The sequence below is a fragment of the Peromyscus eremicus genome, chromosome 1 (genome assembly GCF_949786415.1).
Source record: "Peromyscus eremicus chromosome 1, PerEre_H2_v1, whole genome shotgun sequence".
NCBI lineage: Eukaryota > Metazoa > Chordata > Mammalia > Rodentia > Cricetidae > Peromyscus > Peromyscus eremicus.
The window spans coordinates 81835972-81858640 of NC_081416.1; the positions used below are offsets into that span (position 1 = coordinate 81835972).

At 37.7% G+C, this 22669-nt stretch overlaps 2 protein-coding genes across 2 annotated transcripts in view; both read right to left on the reverse strand.

Moving 5' to 3' along the window:
• LOC131914950 (phospholipid-transporting ATPase ABCA3-like) overlaps window positions 1-22669 on the reverse strand; it is a 137561-nt gene that overhangs the window by 23241 nt on the left and 91651 nt on the right. The window contains exons 17-23 of the mRNA XM_059267766.1: window positions 17473-17571; window positions 15709-15880; window positions 13980-14277; window positions 10076-10328; window positions 9730-9934; window positions 4166-4385; window positions 3532-3696 (exon numbers count right to left, since the gene is read on the reverse strand). Coding sequence (XP_059123749.1) covers window positions 3532-3696; window positions 4166-4385; window positions 9730-9934; window positions 10076-10328; window positions 13980-14277; window positions 15709-15880; window positions 17473-17571 — 1412 coding nt within the window. The remainder of the gene's footprint in view (window positions 1-3531; window positions 3697-4165; window positions 4386-9729; window positions 9935-10075; window positions 10329-13979; window positions 14278-15708; window positions 15881-17472; window positions 17572-22669) is intronic.
• Window positions 4786-6780, reverse strand: LOC131914932 (Krueppel-like factor 17). Its single transcript, XM_059267744.1, is given in 2 exon segments — window positions 4786-6120; window positions 6123-6780. Coding segments are annotated over 2 exon segments (1140 nt in total). The 5' UTR covers window positions 6721-6780; the 3' UTR covers window positions 4786-5578.

Genomic DNA, 22669 nt, shown 5'->3' on the forward strand with positions numbered 1-22669 from the left:
TAGGTGTGCGGATTAATGTCAGGGTTTTCAATTCGATTCCATTGGTCCACATGTCAGTTTTTATGCCAGTACCAAGCTGTTTTTATTACTGTAGCTCTATAGTAGAGCTTGAAGTCAGGGATCGTGATGCCTCCAGAGGTTGTGTTATTGTATAGGATTCTTTTGGCTATCCTGGGTTTTTTGTTTTTCCATATGAAGTTGAGTGTTATTCTTTCCAGGTCTGTGAAGAATTGTGTTGGTATTTTGATGGGGATTTATGCTGGTTAGTTTTAACTGTCACCTTGATATAACCTGAAATCATCTGGGAAGAGAGTCTTAAAAAAGGAATTCTTTAGATCTGGTTGACCAGTGAGTAATTCTGTGTCTTGATGGTTAACTGATTACCAAGCCCACTGCAGGTGGCACCATGTCCTAGGCATTGAAAAGGGAGAAGAAAGCTGGCTGGCAGCAATTAAGTGTGCAGCATGAAGATATCTGTCTCTCTGCTATTGAGTGTGCATGTGCTGTGGCTCACGTTCCACTGCTGTGCTTCCAGCAATGATGTTCTCTAACCCGCAATTGTGAACTAAACTAACCCCTTTCTTCTCCAAGCTGCTTTTCTCAGCCTATTTGTCATGGCCTGAGGAAGGAAATCAGGAGTACTGCTGGTGACTCTCTTTAAGAGGTCTGACAGAGCGGGTGGTGGTGGCACACGCCTTTAATCCCAGCACTCGGAGGCAGAGCCAGGTGGATCTCTGTGAGTTTGAGGCCAGCCTGGTCTCCAAAACGAGTTCCAGGAAAGGCGCAAAGCTACACAGAGAAACCCTGTCTCGAAAAACCAAAAAATGTCTGACAGAATCTAGTAGTGAATCTATCAGGTCCTGAACTCTGCTGGTTGGGAGACTATTATTGCTTTAATATTGTTCTTTGCTTATCTGCTTATGTTTTTAAAATAGATTAGTTCAATTTTGCTAGATAATAAGTGTCTATAATTCTATTCCTTCTTCTAGACTTTCCAATTTATCAAAATGTAAGTTTAAAAAAGTATTTTCTAATGATCTTTAGGCTCTCAATGGTTATCTGTTGTAATATCCCCTTTTCATCTCTTAAATTCTAAATTTAAGTGTTCTATTTTGGCTAATTTGGATGTGGATTGATGAACATTGTCTATATTTTCAAAGAACCAACTCCTTCATTGATCATATGTATTGTTCTTTTGGTTTCCATTTAATTTTATTTCTGATCTTTATTATTTATGCTTTCATTTGGGGTTAGGTTTGTTTTTGATTTTCTACAACCTTGAGGTATACCATTAGGTTATTTTTTAAAGACTTCTCTTACATTTTTTTCTAAATATAGGCACTCATAGACATAAAATTTCCACTTCTTACAGACTTTGCTATATCCCAAAGGTTCTGGTAAGTTGTACTTGTATTTTCATTTGCTTCTAGGACTTCTAAAATTTCTTTTATGAGTTTTTCAAGGACTCATTACTTAAACACATTATGTATGACTCAACGATCACTTAAGAGTATTAATCTCCTTGTATTGTATAGTTCTTTTGTTGTTGACTTGTAATTTTAAAACACAAGAAATAGTTTTGATTCTCTTACATTTTTTAAGATTTGCTTTATGGATGATAATGTGATTTATTTTAGAGGCGGTTCAATTGGCTGCTGAAGAGAATATGTATCCTATGGCTATTTCATGAAACTGTCATTTTATTTCTATTGTCACTGAATTGTTTCTTTGTTGATTTTTTTGAGAGGGGTGGGTCTGGATAATCTTTCAATAATAGTAGTGTTTGAAGCCATTCACTATTATTGAATCTAGACCAATCTGTCATTGTGTTTGTTTTTATAAAACTGGGTACTAAGTTTAAATGTTTATTATTGTTTTATTATAAGTTTTTTAAGTTAAAACTTTAACATTTATTTACTGTGTATGTCTCTGTTTATGTATGTGTAAGAGCATGTGTGCCATGTCACATGTAGAGGTCAGAGGGTAACTTGTGGGAGTTGGCTCTCTCTTTAGAAATCAAATCCATGTTGTCATGTTCAGTGGTTGAGTAGGCTTTACCTGTGAGGCATCTCAGTAACCCTGCAGATCTTCTTGACAGGGTTCCCTTTCTGAGTATGCAGTAGCTGTCTTTATATATATGGACTAGTTTTTGTTTAAAATGTACTTTTTAAAAATCAAAATATATACTCTGACTCTAGGTGGCTATAGATTCTCTATGAATTTAAATGCTTTTGGAACTGTTCAGAAGTCAGCCACAGCACTGAGAGAGACCCAAGAGGTTTACCACTGGCAATCCCTGAGTTGCTCTTTCAGGTATTTTCATACTGACATAAACATACAACCACAATTCTTTGGGAACACAGTCCATATCATCCATGAGCATGCCACTGACTTGTACTTTCATAGTTTGTTTTTCCCCTATCACTTCACTTTTAGTCTGCATGTGTCTTTGCCAGTGTCTACTGGTGATAACACACATTTGGATCTTGCTTTCAAATCCAATCAGCTAAACTGAATCTGTTAATTGGAGACATTAGACTACTAACATTTATGGTAATAAATGTTAATCTGGGAAGTATTTGCTGATTCACATAATTTTGTTGCTCTTCTGGGTGGTTTTAATATTGTTTATTCTTTTCTTTCCCCTTTATTTGTCTTATAGTTTAATGGCTTATTGGGTTGAGAATTTTTACTTCTTTCTTAGTTCTCATTTATTTATGATTCCTTTCATAAAATGAATTCTTTGCTGATTTCACATGATTATGGCTGCCTTTCTTATTTACCCACATATAGGGTTCTTTAAGCATTTTCTATGGTGCTGCTTTACTGGGCCATGAGATACTTTATCTTAGATGGTCTTCAATTTCTGTTGATTGTAGAAGTTAACTTGGAAAGGTACAGTAAATTTTTCTTTTTTTTTTTTCTTTTTTTTTTTTTTTTTGGTTTTTTCGAGGCAGGGTTTCTCTGTGTAGCTTTGCGCCTTTTCCTGGAACTCACTTGGTAGCCCAGGCTGGCCTCGAACTCACAGAGATCCACCTGGCTCTGCCTCCCGAGTGCTGGGATTAAAGGCGTGCGCCACAGTAAATTTTGTTATCAGTTATTCCCTCTCAGAGCTTCAACTATATCATTCATGCTTTTATGGCTTCCAGGGTTTCTATTGAGATGTCTGATACAATTCTGATGGATTAGTCATTGTAACTAATTTGGAACTCCTCTTTTGCAGTTTTCAATATTCTTTATCCTGTAGTCTTAACAGTTTACAATGTGACGTGGAGAGGGATTCTCAGGTCATGCCTAATTGGGGTTCTAAATGCCTCTTTTTCTTGGATGTCCATGGTTTCCCAAAATTTGAGAAACTTTCTGCAAACATTTCATTGAGCAGGTTATATGTGCCTCCAATTTGCAACTCAGCTCATTCTATACAACTGGAAGAAAACCAGGCTTTTCTTACTTTACATAACCTTAATAGAAGTGCAGAAAGTAGAAAGGAATATAGTGTTTGTATGGTCCTGAAGAGTTCCCAGTACTCACATGACTCACTACAATCCATGTAAATGCTTCTGAATTCCTTAGCACACAGTGTTTTCACCTCATAGTCATCAAAATACTTGCTGATACTCATTGCAAAGTTGTAACTAGGCAGTATCATTAAAGCTGTATTTATGAAGCTGTTGATGAACTTAGGAAAGTCACTACCTGTAATTAAAAGATAATAGATTAGCTTCAGTTATTGGAAAAGTAGTGAACCGCCTCATAAAAACAGACTTTCCCCCAAACGATTAAGCCATTCTTAGACAATTATCAAACTATCAGACAATCCTTAAGAAAGTACCATCAATTGCTAAATGTACCCACCTAGATAGCTTGTAGAAAAATAACAATCACACAATTGAAGAGTAGATTTTGGTAACAGTGACTTCCTACCATCTGTTTTCCTTCCTTTTTATTCTTGGTTCTTTTCCTTTCTCTCTTTCTTCCTCCTCCCCCTTTTCCTCCATCTCTAACTCCCACATACCCACTCAATAAATATTTGCTGTTTTCCAAAATCATAGGTTTTCATATTACTGGAAAGTGTTTATCAGTTAATTTTTAATTCTTATGTTATTTCATCCCCATTTATTTAATGCATTTTCTGGAAAAAGGGAAAACTGTACAGTGTTCTTACCATAAAATTTCACTATAGTGTAAATGATGATACTGAAAATAGTTGAAAAGTAGTTAAAGAGCGTGAGCTTGATGTAGGCAGTAGTGCTACTTCTGAACAGAAAGCTTCCAAGATACATGAGGGGAACAGCACACCAGCCATACAGCATAAAAATCAGCATCGTGTCCAGAAAGTTGTAACTCACAAAAAATGCATCCACTTGGCAGAATATGAATACGCCCTGGGACATAGAGTATAGAGGTCAAAGCAAGGTGAAGGATACTATGCACAGCTACTATTTCTACTAGACCATAATCATTCGCTACTAATTCTGGTCATTTTTTAAGCTTTAGAGTGTAAGCCTTAGGTGGACTATTTCCCAAGTGAGACTATTACAATGAGCACAGTAACTGAACGCCTCTTTCAGTTTTTCTCCTCTTTGAAATGGTCCTTACTTCCCACAGCCATGGTCAAAGGCATAGTAACTATATTTGTATTAAGCCAATCTGGATTTTTCTTGGGAGAAAAAGACCTAGGATATAAGCTGCTTTTCTTAGGATTTCCCTGTGGCTGCATTGTTCAGAGTGCCTTCTGGTGGTTGATCTGAACTTTAGCACTCTTTTTCAATTACTCTTTTTTTTTTTAACAGCCTACATACTGCTTTTATTGGGGACATCAAAGCCAAGGTATAGGCGGGAGAACATCAAGGGGAACGGAAGGAATGAAGTGGTCTAAAGCCACACATTTCCATGATGGGCTCTGCTTCATGACCAACGTTGAAGGGTGTGTCTGTGGGCTGCTTGGGAGGTCTCCCAGAGACTGCTATCAGGAGCAAAAATGCCTTGCAACAATTCATGGGGATAGGAGAGGAGAACTGCCACCTGCTTCTCCCCTATCTCCCCTCCACTGAAGTTTCCCCCATGAGTATTAGTCTCCTCACAAGGCTTGATTTTGGTGGCCCCATGGAATGCCAGATGTCATGTCCTATAGTGGGGTATTCTGTCGAAGACTTGGGAAGAGAAACTCTGGGTGTATGAGTGGTGAAGGCCAGAGAGTCTGATGTAGAGCATGATGTGTCTAGTACCTTCTAGCACTAAGATATCTTTCCCATGGTCTGGCCCTGGAAACTGTGGAAGACCCTGGGAGAGAACATGGGTTTCATGGAGCAGGCATGAGAGTGTTTCCTGCTAGGGATTGACAGGAGAAAAGAGCTTTCTAATTAAGTCTAATCTATGACTCATCTTCTCATCTGGCTAAGTTGCAGAAGTCAGTAATCCCTGAGAGGCGGGCACCAGATTTTGAGGACTCCACGATGGTGTCAAAAGCTTCTTGTGGGCTTCCCCACCACTTCCTGTCCATCTGAACTTTCACCTACCCCAGAGATGACCCGGGCTTGGGCACCAGGGTCTTGGGTTGAGAATCCAGGAAAGGGAGCTAAAGCCCCTGACCAGGAGCAAGAGGACCACCTATCTGTCCATCTGTCTGTCCACTGTTGGCCTGAGGCGTCTGGAAATCTGGCAGGCGTTGATGAGTTTGATGAGTTTTTTGGTGTTGCTTGAGATGGTCGGATCTCATGAACTGTCGGCCACAGTCCCCGAATTTATGTGGACGATCCCTTGTGTGGATCCGTCTATGTCGTCCAAGCTCATCAGAGCGAAAGAAAGACCATGTACAGCCCTCCCAGTCACATACGTAGGGCTTCTCACCTGTGTGTTTGCGTTGGTGACTTACAAGGTGAGAATGCTTGGTATAAGCTTTTCCACAGTTGTTGTATGTGCAGACCTAAGGCCTTGAAACTGGGGGTGGCCTCCTGGGTGCCCCTCCTGGAACACTGGGGTTCTCTGTTTCCTGTGGAGCAGGTGTGGGCTGCTTGTGTACGAAAGGTTCTTCCAGGTGATTTGACTGGGCCACAAGTGAGTCCTGGGATTCTAACGTTAGCAATGGCTGGAGCCTAGGTGGGGATATCCCAGGTTGTAGGGATTTAAGTGCAACATCTGATCCACAGAGGGGGATATGGCATGGGTCACAGTGGAAGGCATGCCTGGGACCAAAAATATTCCATGATTTAAAGAGCCTGTGGTAGCAGGTACTGCTGAGGAGACAGAATAAGGCATTGCTGGGGCACTGCTGTGGGCCATTACTGGGACTTCACTGGAAGCTGAGCCTGGCAGGTCACTGTGAGGAATCAGATTCTCTCTAAAGGCTATGGTCACTCCCAGAGTACCTGGACTCCCTAAGGGCATCACGTGGGATCCCTCGTCAATCATTTTCCCTGGTTGGTGGTTAGATGGTGTCTGATGATACATCTGGGAAGGTGGAGGAGTCAGTTGGGAGGAGTACCTCGCACTATGCTTGGGTAGTGACATAATGAACTGTGACTCCCTTTCACCCTCATTCTGCCTGGATTCCTCAGCAGATAACATAAAAGGCCTCGACATCCCCGATAAATGTTGAGTGGCCAGTGGCTGATGAACTCCACTGTTTCCAGGAGACACAGATACATGTAACGCTGGTGTCGACTGCCCATTATCCGAGGGAGTCTGATGCACAGTCAGCCACCTATTTTCCTGCTCCATGTCGGCCCAGACCTCACTTCAGACCAGAGGGGAAGCTGACCTGGCTGGTGCCGTCATAGGCGAGTGTCCCACCACCACCACTACCTCAATTACTCTTAATTACAATTGAGAAGTGAACTGAAGAGCACACAAATTTAGAATGATCTAGACTTGGAAAATAATTACTAGTGCCACTAGAGAAATTTCTAAAAATCTGCATATTAGCTTGTAATTTCAATTTCTTTAAAAATAACAAGTTGTACCTTCTGATCAATGACATGATTATTTAGCAAGATCACTAGTTCATGGAAAGAAAGGCTAAACTAAAAATGTTCCATTAGAATCCTGTGTAGTTCTTGGAAATATTTTCTGTTCAAGCACTAGTGTCTGAAGGAAGCAAATGAAGAGACTCAGTGATCATAGGTGAAAAAAATCTAATTAATGGCCCTAACCATGGTTGGCTCCTCCCTTAGCAAACAAAGAGGGTTTGTAAAGACAGGAAGAAACTAGGGAACTTAGAGGCACCTTTGTTCTAAGACTTACAAGTGTGAGAAAAGTTCCACTCAGAACTGGGTTCAAAGTTCATTTAAATTTACCCAGATAAGTGAAGCAATATGCTATGTTGATACATAGGATGTGAGTCAACATATCAAAAACATGAAATTAAAAATAATATAAATTCAATGAAATTAGAATTTTCTTGAAATAAGCTGCTTTGGAAGTTTATATGAGAACCAAATTATGTCATGGTAAAGAGGGCATTCTGCAAAAGATGAATAATAGAGGAAGTGGGGGAATGCCAATGCACAAAAATCATGAAATGTACTTTAAAACTGCCACAATTAAAAGCAACTGTTACAAGTAGCACATTACAGAGTTGGGAACATAGCTCAGTTGCAGACTTATTGCTTTTATGCACAAGACTCTGGGTTCAGTCCTTAGTACCATCACAAAGTGGCCCATTAAATATATACCAATGGACAGAATTACACAATACAAAATATACTTAAATGCACATTGATAGTTATGATAGTATCAAATCAGTATTTTAAACCAGTGAGGGGAAGACTGATTACTTTAAAAGAATGTCATAGCAATGAAGTAGCTATTTAGGAAAAAAGTCCAGAATCATTACATCATTTTTTACCAAGAAACAATTTTTAAATGGGGGGGGGGGAAATAGATAATAACAATATTGGTAAAATAAACTGTGTTTCAGGCATTAAAGTTTGAAGAAGAAAATATTCCTCCCTGAAGATTTTATGAATAGAAATATCTAACAAGAACAGCATATTTTGAGGCTTATCTCCAAATCAATACTGACTTGGCTATGCAAATCCTTGGTAAGGCCAGTAATTCTAACATTCACTTAAATTTAAGTTCATCAAAAGATAAGCTTCTGTTGACACTCTTCAATACATGTCTAATGAGGAGGTAAGCTGATATGAAAGGTAGAGTAAGATTTTTAGAAAGAGGAAGTTGCAGAGGTTGGAGAGATGGCTCAGTGGTTAAGGGCACTAAGCTGCTCTTGCAAAGGACCTGGGTTCAGTTACTAGACACACATGGTGGCTCCTAACTATCCACTGGAACTCCAAGGGCATCAGAAACATACATAGTGCACATATATACATGCAGACAAACATTCGTAACTAAAATGAAAGACAATCTTAGAACAAATTTAACTTATTTTCCTATTTATATATCTTTACTTTCCTTCTCTTGCCTTATTGCTCCAGTTAGTGCGTTGAATGCACTATTGAAAAGGAGTAGAGATAGTGGATTTCCCTCTCACTCCTCATTTCAGTAGGATTGTTTCATACTTTTCTTCTTTAAGATGAGCTTAGCTATGGGTGTCTCATGGCTAGCTTTATTTATGTTGAGGTATGTGCCCTCTGGTCCTACTTCCTCCTGAGACTTTTATCATGAAGGCATGTTGGATTTTGTCAAAGGCTTTTTCAGCATCTATTGAGATGAACATATGATTTTCATCTTTAAGTCCATTAACATGGTTTATTATACTTACTGACTTGCTATGTTGAACCATCTCTGCATTTCAGGGATAAAGTCAACTTGGTCATGGTATACAATCTTTTTTTTTAATGTATGTCCGTATTCAGGTTGCAAATATTTTGCTGGACATTTTTGTCTCTATGTTTATCAGAGATATTCACTTGTAGCTTTCTTTTCTGTTCTGTCTTTACATGGCTTTATCATTAGAGTGACACTGGCTCATAGATGGAGTTTGGGAGTGCTTCTCTCTCTCTCTCTCTTTCAGAAGAATTGGCTGTAGATCTTCTTTGACAGTCTGGTAGAATTCTGCTGTGACTCCATCTGGGCCTCAGCTTTTCGAAGTTGGGAAGCTTTATTATTATTATTTTGGCCTCCTCATTTGTTATGGGTAAGTTTAGGTTGTTGGTCTTGGTGTTTTGGCTGAATCTAGAAATTTATCCATTTCTTTTAGGTTTCCCAGCTTAATGGAGCACAGATTTTTAAAATATTCCTTTATAATATTCTGAATTTCTTTGGTGTCTGCTATGTTTCCTTGCTCATTTCTGACTCTGTTAATGTGGGTCTTCTCTCTTTTTCTTTCTTTTGGATAGTTGATTCTTCGTATTGCTTTGTTTCTATTTCATCGATTTATGCTCTGATTTTTAATATTTCTTGCCACTGAACAGGATTGGATCTGCTTTGTTCATACTTTTTCAAAGTTTTGAGTTGCATCAGTATGCATCTATTTATGCTTTTTCTGACTTTTTAAAGATGTAGAAGATAGAATCTTAAATTTTGCTCATAGGACAGCTTTCAATAAAAGGGATACAAATAGGAAAAGAAGAAACCAAATTACCCCTATTTACAGATGACATGTTATACACAAGAGATCCCCAAAATTCTACCAGAAAACTTCTAGAAATGATAAGTCAATATAGTTTCAAATTACTTGACTACTTTCAAGATGAAATCATTTGAGTAGAAATTAGTATGGCCCCCAGAAGGTAAATGACTTTTGATGCAACTGCAGCTACTACTCACCAGTAGTATACAGGAGGCAATGAAGAAGAAGAGGAGGTCACACAAAAAGGCAGGCAGCCAGTAAGTGAGCACACACACACCACTCAGGAACTGGATGTGCTTGGCTTGACTGATCCTTTCAGTCACTGTCTGCAGACTAAAGGTCCCAACCACTACAGAAATGCCAAAAGCCAAACACTGTACTATTTGTAATCCACTTATAGTCCTACAAAAGATGGAATAAAACATGAAATAAACTATGAAATATAGGTAGGAAATATTGACATGAGCTGTTTTTCAAATGGATATGGACAAACAGTAAAAGTATATTAAGACTCAATTTCAGAAAACGGAAAATCATACATACATTGTGTTAGAATCATAATAAGGGTGAGGCTGAGGCTGAGGCTTATTAAAGACGGTAATGGAAGCATTAGGTCCAGAAAGTGTCATAAAAAGAATGTTGTCTAATATTGCCAGGGATATTGCAGGTGAATGATATGCCTCATTATTGAAGAAAACAGTGAGTACTGTTTTGTTTTTCTCAACCTCAATAGAAAGTGCAATAATGCAGAAGCTACGACACTCTTTATTTTTCAATATGTAATCATTTATATCACCTAGAATAAAAAAGAAAATGTCAGTGAGCCAACATGTAGCTCACAGTTAACCTTTCCTGTATTGGAAAAGAAAGATAAAAAAGTTGTGTGTTTTTATTTTTCCACTTACCATTTTGTTTTCCAAATCCTGACAATGGATATTTTTCTTTAAGAATTTTATACCATCATTGATCCTTATAATAATCTCACTGTATAATTCATAATCCAAACCATATATTAAGAATATATTATTTTTGAGACAGGTTCTATGTAGCCCTGGCTGTCTTGGAACTCTCCATGCAGACTAGGCTGGTCTCAAACTCATAGTCATCTATCTACCTGCCTCTCCTTCCCAGGTGCTGGAATCAAAGGTGTGCACCACTATATTTGGTTTAAGAACATATTTCTTGCCAGGCGTTGGTGGCACATGCCTTTAATCCCAGCACTCAGAAGGTAGAGCCAGAGGATCTCTGTGAGTTCGAGGCCAGCCTGGTCTACAGAGTGAGATCTAGGACAGGCACCAAAACTATACAGAGAAACCCTGTCTCAAAAAACATATATATATATATATATATATATATATATATATATATATATATATATATATATATATTCCTTAACTGTCTAGAGCAAGCATGATTTGTTACCTTTAAGGAATTGCTTTGGCTATCCCATTTCATTTGTGTTTCTGTATAAATTATAGAATTAGCCTGTAATTTTCTGTAAAGCATCCAGTGGAATTTTGACAGGAATTGCCCAAACATAAACTGAACAAGGGACACCAATGAATATGCCAAAGTGGATGAGGAAATGTCCACAAACCCTCAACACCACACAAAGAATTACAGGCAACTGAGTAAAGCTCTGAATGGGAGAGGTGGTTCTCCCCTGGGAAGAGCACACCAACTGGTTGTCCAGTGCCAAGTGGTCAGCCCTGAAAACATACATACAAGTAGCATTATATGGACTGAGTAGATTATATTTAGGAATATATGTGCATATATATGTATATATATACATATATATATGCATGAGCCACTCTCTGTCATTACTCTCTTTGATGTAAATAAATATTTGAAGCTTGAATATTTTACTAACTCATTGTATGGAATACTATCAGCCATCAACCTTCCTTGATGTCATATTTTCAGACAAGATGTTGCTATATAAATCACATAACCATATATTTTAAATAAATTGTCCAAACATACTGATGACTTCTGTAGAACATCTTCTCAATTTTTATTTTTTTTCCAACATAGATGTGGTGAGAATTTTCTCTTTATACCTCTACTTCCTTTTGTTTCATATTTCATTTTCAATTTATCTAGTTCCTTTTGTATTTTACTATAGATGGCAAGGACAAACCAGAACATAATTTTAACACACTGTTTAGAAATCTCCTTGGCTAAATATTTTCATCACTTACATGTTATACTTGCCACAAAGCAGCAGAATACAATTCAATCAAATTATTTGCTTCTGTGTTTTTATTTTTTTTTAAGAATTTATTTTTAAGTATTATGCATATGTCTTTTTTTAATGCATGAATGTCTGTGCTCCTCTTGTGTGGTGACAACAGAGCCTTGAAGAAGGCACTGGATCCTCTGAACTGGAGTTACAGGTGGTTATGAGCCACCATGTGGTGTTCTGCAAGAGCAGCAGTGCTATTAAATACCAGAGACATCTCTCCATCCCCTATTTGGCTCTTTATAACAAGGACCACTCTTCCTTTAGTTTTCAATAACATGCCCCTCATTACCACTTGATATATAACCAGAGCATCCTTAATGCTCATATTTCAACCAATATTGTTTTCATAATATATTTATAAGATAGTATTTTTCTTTAAAATTTTCTTTTTTTTCCTGTATTCATGCTCATCAGAATTATCTTTAGTAACTCCTAAAAGCCTTTCAAAACTAGGATTTTTTCTAACATACATCTTCAAACTCCATAAGCTTCTTGTTACCTTGTTCAGGAGCCAATTCCATACTTTTGGGTATATGCCATAATAACACCCACTTCCTGGTACCAAGATATATATCTTTATCTTCTATGTTGTCCATTAGAATTCCCACAGATGATTAAAGCACCAGAAGTTCAGTTTTCAGTGTGAAGGCTAGAAGTCTGAGGTCAGTGATGGCAGATTTGATTTCTTTGACACTTTTATCTTGCATTTTGGGTAGCAGTTTTGTCTGTGTCTTCACAGAGTCTTTCTTTTCTGCATGCATGTTTACATCCACATTCTTTAATTTAAAATTATTTATGTGTGACTATGTATGTATATGCCAGGGGTGTGTGGGTGCCACAGTGACCAGAAGAGGGCATCTGATTCACGGGAGCTGGAGTTAAAAACAGTTGAGTAGCCTGACATGGATGTTAGGAAAGAATCTGGGTCCTTTGGAAGAGCAGCAAGAGCTCTTAACAGCCCAGGCATCTCTCCAGTTCCCACTTTCCTCTTCTTACAAGAACAACAGTCACTGGATTGGGTCCTATGTTAATGACCTTATTTTAAATTTAATTACCATTTCAAAAACTTTACCTACAAATATAGTCAACGAAGTACTTGTAGTTGGGATTTTAACATTATGAGGGACACAATTTAGTCTATAAATCTTTTTTTTAATGTTAAAAAGTGGACATTTATGATGCACATAATAACAATTAATATACACTAACTATTCTATTGCTATTCTTTAAAAAAAAACCTGTTTCTCCTCATTTGTTTAGTAACCTACGTGAATCGATTCTGTAAACACTATACTCCTATATTCTATATAGTGTACAGCCACTGATTTCTGTTTGACTTAATAAATAATTCTTGCATTTATTATTATGGCTGCCTCCTACTGGTCAGCCTTGGGTCTGCTATCCTTTTTTGATAGCTTCAAGGCCATTAATGACTTTTATTGAGTTCTATTGAGCCAGTAGGAGTGAGTAAAGGGGGTAACCCTATGCTATAGTGCTACAGATCTTATTCTTACAGAGGCCACACAATTTTCTTTGAATAGTCACACTCTAGTTTGTTCTGTTTTCGGTTAATGCCCAGTGTTCCAAAATGCTTGACTTTAAAAAATTGTTTACTCAAAGTTCAAATTCGTCATTACTAGGTCTTGTATTTGTGACATAGCAAAGATATTGAACAAGCTAGCTAAGCTTGTTTTTAGCATAATAAAGACAACACAGAGAACACATCTAGTTATGGTTCTTACCAAGGGTACATGTTGAAAAAAAATCAAAATAATTATCTAGATCATCTTCAAAAATTAGTTGTGAAGTCAATCAATTCTTCAGCCACTGATTTATAGGATGACTAATATAAAAAAAAGGACAGCCTTTTTGTGGCGGTCTGGAAGAAAGCAGTAGTCTTTCAATGAGAATAAAATATCTAATGCTAAATTGCACAGCAGCACCATACTTTCATCTTTCCCATCCCCATGAAGGGCGATGCAATTAGCAGAGCCACATACAGCCAAAAAAGGCTCCACCAATTACCAACTTGTGTGGACAGTAGTCTTGAAGTGTATATTTTGCTTCTGATTTAGCTGCTTCTATGATACTGGTGACTAGTAGGATGAGAAAGAAGTGGGTAGTTAAATACCACAGTTATATACATTGCAAATGACAAGTAGGTCTTTATAATCTCTTCCTTTTGTAAATGAGTCTTACCTCTTATTTTTCGTAAGTTTTGATTCTTCGACTTTAGAAAATTCTTAAGGTTCTCTGTAAGATTCAGAGCCAAATCAGAGTTCCCTGAAACTGAGTAAGGCACAATGGTTTCACCATAGTGACTCAAATCCAATTCTCTTTCAGGTATATCATGATCATCTGAGTGCAGAGCTAATAAGAGATATGTAGTGGCAAGCAAAATTACTGTTATCTGTAGCAACATCAACTTCCAGTTGCGCCAAATGAATAGTGCTCTTTTTATAAACATGGAACAAAATTGCTGGCGGTAAAGTGGAAACTATAAAGAGAAAGGACAATAGTATTTTAATGATTAGAGATTTGAGTAGGATACTCATGATGAAATCTATTCATCATGCTTTAAAATCTATGATGCAAAACTATGTGCATAAGATATAATACAAATGAATTTTAGTTGACTCCAGTAAAAACAAAGCAAATAGTTTATTTGTGCACTATTAATTTAGAGTATTAAGACCTGGCTTCTAACTATAGTAAAACTCTTAAGATCATTTTCTTTTGTGGGGGGCGGGAAGGGCAGTTCTAGGATCAGATTCTTAAACATGCTAGGCAAGTACTCAATCACTGAGTTATACTCCTAATCCCAAGATTTTCTTTATTAACATGTTAAAAGTTTTTTATTAAAAAAGAAAATTGGGCCAGGTGTGGTGGTGCATGCTTTTAATCCCAGCACTTGTGAGACAGAAGCAGGTAGGCCTCTCTTATGTTTGAGGCCAGCCTGGTTTACACAGTGAGGTCCAGGCTATCCAAAGCTACATAGTGAGGCTCGGTCTTAAAACAAAACAAACAAACACCACAAAAGTTGATAAAACTTTGGGTCTTTATCTAATATATGATCTTTTTTCTCTCATTTTAAGCACTCTTCCTAAAATGATTTTATTTTGCCAGCAACACATACTGTAATCCAGAGAAAAAATACCCTTACTTTGATCAACAAATATCTCCTGGATATGGTAGTTATCTTTGGCATTATTAGAACAAAGGGAAATTTTCTTTTTTTCCCTTTTTAAATTAAAATTTTAAATTTATTTTACATACCAACCACAGTTTCTTCTCCCTCTTCTCCTTCTTTTCCCTTCCCCCACCTCCTTTCTACGCCCACCCCCATCCACTCCTTCTCTGTCTCTATTCAGAAAGTAAGGTCTCCCAAAGTAGTCAATAAAGCCTGGCAAATCAAGTTGAGGCAGGACCAAGCTCCTACCCTCTGCATCAAGGCTGAGTGAGGCATCCCACCATAGGGAATAGGTTCCAAAAACCAGCTCATGTGCCAGGAACAGGTCCTGGTCCTACTGCAAGGGGCCCCGCAAACAGATTAAGCTACACAATTGTCACCCACAGGCAGAGGGCCTAGGTCGGTCAAAGGGAGAGTTTCTAATGAGAACTTTAGAAAAGGGATTCTGAGAAATACTAATGGTGAGAGCAGCAGCTAGGATCTTTATCTAGAGACCATTTCTCCTGTATCAAGTCCCACAGACTAGTCCATTTCTAGTTGCATAAACTGGAAGCATCTTTTATGAAAAAAATGTGATATTCCAAAGGGAAAAAATGCTATCGATTTGACAGTTGGGGGACATGGGAGGAGTTGGTGAAAGGGAACTTGGTAGGGGCTAGAAAGAGGAAAGAAAAGGGGGAAATGATATAATTATATTTTAAATAAATGTATAAAAATTAAAAAAAAATATATGCTTACCCCAGTGTTAAATTTAGTGGTAGAAATTTCACTCAAATAGGAAAAATCTGGTCCTTTATAATTTCTGGGTATATTCACATTCTGCTGCTTATCTTCTCTCATCTTTTTGTATGCCAGGTAACAGGAGTTGAGAGTCTGAATATTCCTTTGGGGAGCTGCCAGCTTATTGACCCTACACATATATAGGTACACAAAAAGAGCACAAAGTATTTCCTCTTAATCATAGCCTCAAATTGCTTTTCTTCAAGAATCTGAAACCAGCCTGTAAAACAATATAGACTACTGACATTGCCCTTGGTTGCCTCCCAGAACTTGAAAATAAGACCCTATAGGTAAAGACACCACCCACTTTGGACACAGGATTTGGAAAATTGAGCTGGAACTGACCTGGAAGACTCCTCTCAAGGACTAGCTCTCACGGTAATAGAAAGAGCTATACAAGCTGCCAAGGGAGAAAAGGAATCAATAGTCCTACCCAGCTGTAAAAGTCTACAAACCACAATGATCAGCATCGCAAAATTCCAAGGGGTACAACAGTGGCACTTATATCTTGGGGGGCAGCTGACAACTGTCTAATTGGACTTAAATCCTGTTCAGTAGGAGGGAATTCATGCCTAGTGCTGGAAAACCTAGACAACTCCTTGAGGAGAACTCATTACAGCCACTTTCCCAAACAAGTATAATTCCCAACTACATTCTATATAGCTCTCCTTATAAGCACAGATAAGTGCAGCTCTCGCCCCTTACCATGAAGTTTTTCCCAAGCAGATAAAGACCATTACAGACATGTACAACTGGTTAAAATGCAGAGAATAAACTGACTGTGGGATGCTCAGCTCCAGGTGATACATCTACAACACAACTGCTACACCTCAGGCTCAGGGGAAGGAAGGCATAGAAGATGGGGTGGAAAAACTGTGAGAGAGGACCGGGGTATCTGCTTGAGAGTGTATTCTATACATGACAGTTGTATCCATGAAACCTTAACATATATGGCTGTCTCAATAAGTCCTGCATAATGACTACACCAGTTGACATGTTTTTGTGGATGGGGGACATCTCACAAAGCCCCACTCTTAGATAAAGAGCTATATTCAATCAATGGCTGATAAGAGAAGAATCAGTCTTCTCCAGGGACGAGTCCCCTGATAGGTTATCTAATCCTGAGTGGTCATCTCTAACACATATAAGTATGAGAAACACTAAATGGACTCAGTAGGATGTATTTATATATACACATGTACACAGGTATATATGTAACAATTAATTGAAGAAGAGGTTTGTGAATTTGAGAGGGGACATGGGAGGAGTTGGAGGAGAGAGAATATGAGCTGGAAATAATATAAATACAGTACTTACTCATGAAATTCTGAAAAAAAAAATGTTAAAAAAGACATGCATTAAGGCCCAAGTTCAACATCTTTAAATCTCAGCTGAATATACATGGAAATATATCACCATAAAATAGCATATTTGAAAACTTAGTGACACCACTTTATTTCAGCTGCAAAAGAGTAAGGTTTGTTCTTTCTTTCTTTTTCTTTTTCTTTTCTTTTTTTTTCAAGACAAGGTTTCTCTGTGTAGTTTTGGTGCCTGTCTTGGATCTCACTCTGTAGACCAGGCTGGCCTTGAACTCACAGAGATCTGCCTAGCTCTGCCTCCCAAATGGTGGGATTAAAGGTGTGTGCCACCCTTACCTGGCTGAGGTTTGTTAACATAAGAGTTTATGGGTAGAAAGTTTTTTTCCAGGTTATTATAACTCACTTAAGGAAAACCTCTTCCATTGTAGTGATTGAAGCTCCAAAATTGGCAATGCCCAGTGTTTTCTGTTTTATTTCCAACTCAGTAAACAAAGCTTCAAATCTGTAAAGAAAGAAGAAACAAAGAGCTGGTGTTGGGTCTAGTTATATATTTTTTTGTTCATTTTATTTTTCAGTAAATGGAATAAAAATGCAAGCACTTCAACTTTCTCCACTTAGTATTTTTAACTATTCTTTTCTATCTTTTTCTCCCTTTTTAAAATTCTTAGGACTGGGGATGGAGCTCAGTGGAAAAAGTACTTTCAAAAGAAAAAAGAAAGGAAGAAAAAGTTCTTTCTTAGCATGAATAAGGCTTTGAGTTCAATTTCCAGCATTGCAAACAAAAGAAAAATGTATTCTTTTTTTATTTGCTTAAAATTTTTTCTTACAATATATTTTGAACATATTTTTCTCTTCCTCAAATTTTCCTAGATCTTTCCCACCTGCCCACACACCCAATTTCATGCTCTTTCTTAAGAAGAGTATATTTTAAAAAGACAAAAAAAGGAACACCTCCCCCAACACACACAAATACCAAGCCAAGCAATCAAACAAACAAAAACATGGAGTCAGTCTTGTATTGCCCTGAGCATGCAGTCTGTCCTGAAATGTAACTGATACATTCAATGTGACTTCATTGTACAAAACTGATTTTCCTTCTCCCAGCAACTATCATTTGCAAATAGCTTCTTGGTTAGGAGTGAGATTTTTGTGCTTATTTTACGTGCAGGGATTTTGTCTGGCTTAAACTTGGGAAGGTCTTATGTATGCTGCCATAGTTTGTGTGAGTTCATATGTAAATCAACTCTCCTGTATCTGGAAGACACTGTTTCCTTGGAGTCATCCATCACGGCTGGTTCTTATAATCTTTCCAAAACCTCCTCTTCTGAACAGATCCCTGAATCTTGAGGTGAAGGCTTTGGTGAAGACATCTCATTTAGGGCTGAGTGTTCCAAAGTCTCTCATTCTCTGTGCTGTCCAATTGTGGCTTTGGGTTATTTACCATTTATTGCAAGAAGCCGTTTGATGAAGGCTGAGTGAGGCACTGATCTATTGGTATAGAAATATGCCATTTGGAAGCATTTTACTATTATGTTCATTTATCAGAATAATGGTACTAGGCTTCCCCTTAGGGCCCATGGCCTATGTAGTCCCATGGTTTTGGTCACTTTAACAGTGTCAGTTATGGGTTCCATCTCATGAAATGGGCCTTAAATCCAATCAAAATGTGGTTAGTTACTCCTGTGACGTTTGTGCCACTATTGCATTAGTGAGTATACCTTGCAGTCAGGTTGCTGTTATACTTTGCAGGATTTGTAGCTTGGTAAAGCTTCTAGTTGGGCACCAGCTTGATTCCTCCACTTATGTTCAATGACATAAGTGGTATCTTCAACAACAGGGTTTTCTATCCAGTTTTGGACAGTAACAAACAGCATTAGCAAAAGCCTGAAGTGCTTTGGGGAAAGGGCTGTGGAACCCCTTTGGCCAATGACTCAACAAGATATAACCCATTTCTGGTAGTGGTGTTTTATTTGTAGCATGAAATGTCTAGCTGGAGCACTGTCTCCCCATCATATGGTAACTCCATTTAAATTTCTTTAATATATATACATTTTAGGTTTTTATGGTAGATGATTTCCATAGAGGTTTTCTAAAGACCTCTACTATTAGTTTCCCTTCCCTTAATCCCTCCTTTATCCTGTCCTCCCATGCTTTTCCCCATTTAATTCTAGTCTAGTTTCCCCTTTATCACTTGGCAATTCTATATTCTATTTCCACTTACTTGGAAGATCCTCTCCTCTCCTCTTTCTATCTACCTAGCCTCTGTGGGTATTCTAGATAAAACATACATATCTTAAATGCTGATATCCACATAGAAGAGCAAATATGCAGTGTTTGTCTTTCTGGGTCTTGAGTTACGTCCCTTGGGATGATGTTTCTAGTTACACCCATTTACATACAAATTTCATAATTTTATTTTAACAGTTGAATAATTCCATTGTGTAAATGTACCACATTTTTTATTATCCATTCATTAGCTGATGGACATCTAGGTCATTTCCAATTTCTGGCTATTATGAATAGAGCAGCAATGAACATGGATGAGCAAATATGTCTGCAGTAAGATATAGAGTCCTTTGGGTATATGCCCAAGAGTAGTACAGTTGGATCTTGTGGTAGATCTATTTTCAGATTTTTGAGAATCCTCCACACTGATTTCCATAGTGGCTGTAGCCATTTTCACTCTCACCAGCAATGGATATGTGTTACCCTTCCCCATCAATCTGCCAGCATATGCTGTCATTTGACTTATTCACCTTGGTCTTTTTGACCATGATAAGATGAAATCTTAAAGTAGTTTTAATTTGCATTTTCCTATGTCTAAGAATTTTGAACATTTCTAAAGTATTTCCAAGTCATTTGTATTTCATCTTTAGAGAACTCTTTTTAGTTCTATACTCCATTTTTAAAATTGAGTTGTTTTCGTAATCAGGATTTTTTCTTTGTATCTATTAGATAGTGACTGGTAACCATTCTCTTGCCATCTGTAGGCTTCCTCTGTGCTTGAACGATGGTGTCATTTGCTGTACAGAAGCCTTTTAGCTTCACAAGCTTCCATTTATTAATTGTTGTTCTTAATGCCTGCACTATAGGGATCCTGATCAGAAAGTCCTTTCCTGTGTTGATGAATTAAAATGTATTCTGTATTTTGTCTTCTATCAGATTTAGGATATCTTGTTCTGAGGTCTCTAATCCATTTGGAGTAGAGTTTTATGCAGGGTATTAGATATGGATCCATTTTCATTCTTCTACAAGCATCTACCCAGTTTAACTAGCATCATTTGTTGAAGATGATGTCTATTCTCCAGTGTGTATTTCTGGCTTGTCAAAAATCAAGTGTCCACAGGTTTGGGGGGTTATACCAAGATCTTTAGTTCTACTCCATTGGTAGATCTGTCTGTTTTTATGCCAATGCCATGCTGTTCTTAATTATTACAGATCTATAGTACAACTTAAAATTTGGAGTGTTGATACTTAAAGCAGTTCTTTTATTATTCAATATTGTGTTAGTTATCCTGAGTTTTTGCATTTCCATATGAAGTTTAAGATTTTTTTTCAGCTTATGTGAATAATTGTGATAGGATTTTTCTGTAGATGGCTTTTGTTAGGATGGCCATTTTTACAATATTAGTTTACTGGTCTGTGAGAATGAAAGAGCTTTCCATCTTCTAGTGTCTTTTTCAACTTTCTTCAGTGTCTGAAAGTTTTGTATTATACAAATCTATCACCTGCTTGCTTAGTTATTCCAATATGTTTTTGAAGCTGTTGTGAAAGGCGCCGTTTCTTTGTTTCTTGTTCATTATGTCTGTTATTTGCATAAAGGAAGGCTACTGACTTTAGTACATTAATTTTATGTCCTGTTACCTAGTTGAAAGTGCTTATTAGCTGTAGAAGTTTCCTGGTATACAATCAGATCATCTGCAAATTAGGACACTTTACATTTTTCCTTTCTTATTTCTATCCTTGAACTCCTTAAGTTCTTATTGCTCTAGCTATTTTTTTTAAAGATTATATTTATTTTATTTTTACCTGCATGTATATCTGTGTGAGAGTTCCAAATCCCCTGGGAACTGGAGTTACAGGCAGTTGTGAGCTGTCATGTGGGTGCTGGGAATTGAACCCAGGTCCTATGGAAGAGCAGCCAGTGCTCTTAACCACTCAAGCATCTCTTCAGGCCTGTTAGCAAGTATTTTATTGAGAAATTTTGCATATATGTTCATAAGGAAAATGTCTGCGATTCTTTTTCTTTGTTGGGTCTTTATATGGTTTGGATATCTATTAGAATAACTGCAGCCTTGGAAAACAAACTGGGCAATATTCCTTCTGTTTCTATTTTGTGTAATAATTTGAGGAGTATTGGCATGAACTCCTCTTTGAAAGTCTAGTAGGATTCTGCCCTAAAACCATCTGCCCCTGGGCTTTTTTGGTTGGAAGACTTTTTTTAATATTTTTTTTATTCTTCTCTCATACAATACATTCTGACCAGTTTCCCGTCCCTCCACTCTTCCCAGTTCCTGTCCCTCCCACCTCCCCTCTCCCCTTCAGAAAAGAGCAGGGCTCCTAGGGATATCAACTGAACATGGCATAACAAGTTACAATAAGACTAGCACAACTTTAATTCCAGCACTCAGGGGGCAGAGGCAGGCGGATCTCTGGGAGTTCGAGGCCAGCCTGGGCTACCAAGTGAGTTCCAGGAAAGGCGCAAAGCTACACAGAGAAACCCTACCTCCAAAAACAAAAACAAAACAACAACAACAAAAAAAGACTAGCACAAATCCTCATATCAGGGCTCAGGGATGCAATTCAGTAGGAGGAAAAGGGTCTCAAGAGCAGGGGAAAAAAGATAGAGACACCCCCACTCCCACTCTTAGGAGTCCCACAAAAACACCAAACTAACAACCATAATGTATTTGCAGAGGACCTAGTGCAGACCCATACAGGTTTTGTGACTGCCACTTCAGTCTCTGTGAGCCCCTATGAGCCCTGTTTAGTTAATTCTGTGGGCTGTGTTCTCCTGGTGTCCACTGGCTCCTACAGTTCTTTCTTGATTGGGAGTCTTCTAATGACTGCTTCTGATTCGTTGTGGGATACAGGTTTATTTAAATTGCTTATCTGATCTTGATTTAACTTTGGTAAGAGGTATGTATGTATTGAGACAACTATTCATTTCTTTCAGATTTTCCAATTTGGTGGAGTACAGGTTTTTAAAGTACATTTTTATGAGTATCTGGATTTTCTTAGGGTCTAGTGTTATCTCTCCCTTTTCATCTCTAATTTTGCTAATTTGGGTATTATCTCTCTGCCTTTTTGTTAATTTGGATAATATTTTGTCAATCTTTTTGGTTTTCTCAAAGAACCAACTTGTTGATTCATTGACTTTTTGTATGTTGTTTCTACTTTATTGGTTTCAGCCCTGAGTTTAATTATTTCTACTCTTTTTGGGTATAATTTCTTCACTTGGTTCTAGGCTTTTCGGGTGTGTTGTTAAGTTACTAGCATGATGTAAGTGAATCAATGAAAGTCTGTTAAAAGGGTATGAAGGATTTATTAAGATGTAAAATGGGGAGAAAATGCACTCATGGATACAGAACGAAGTAAGC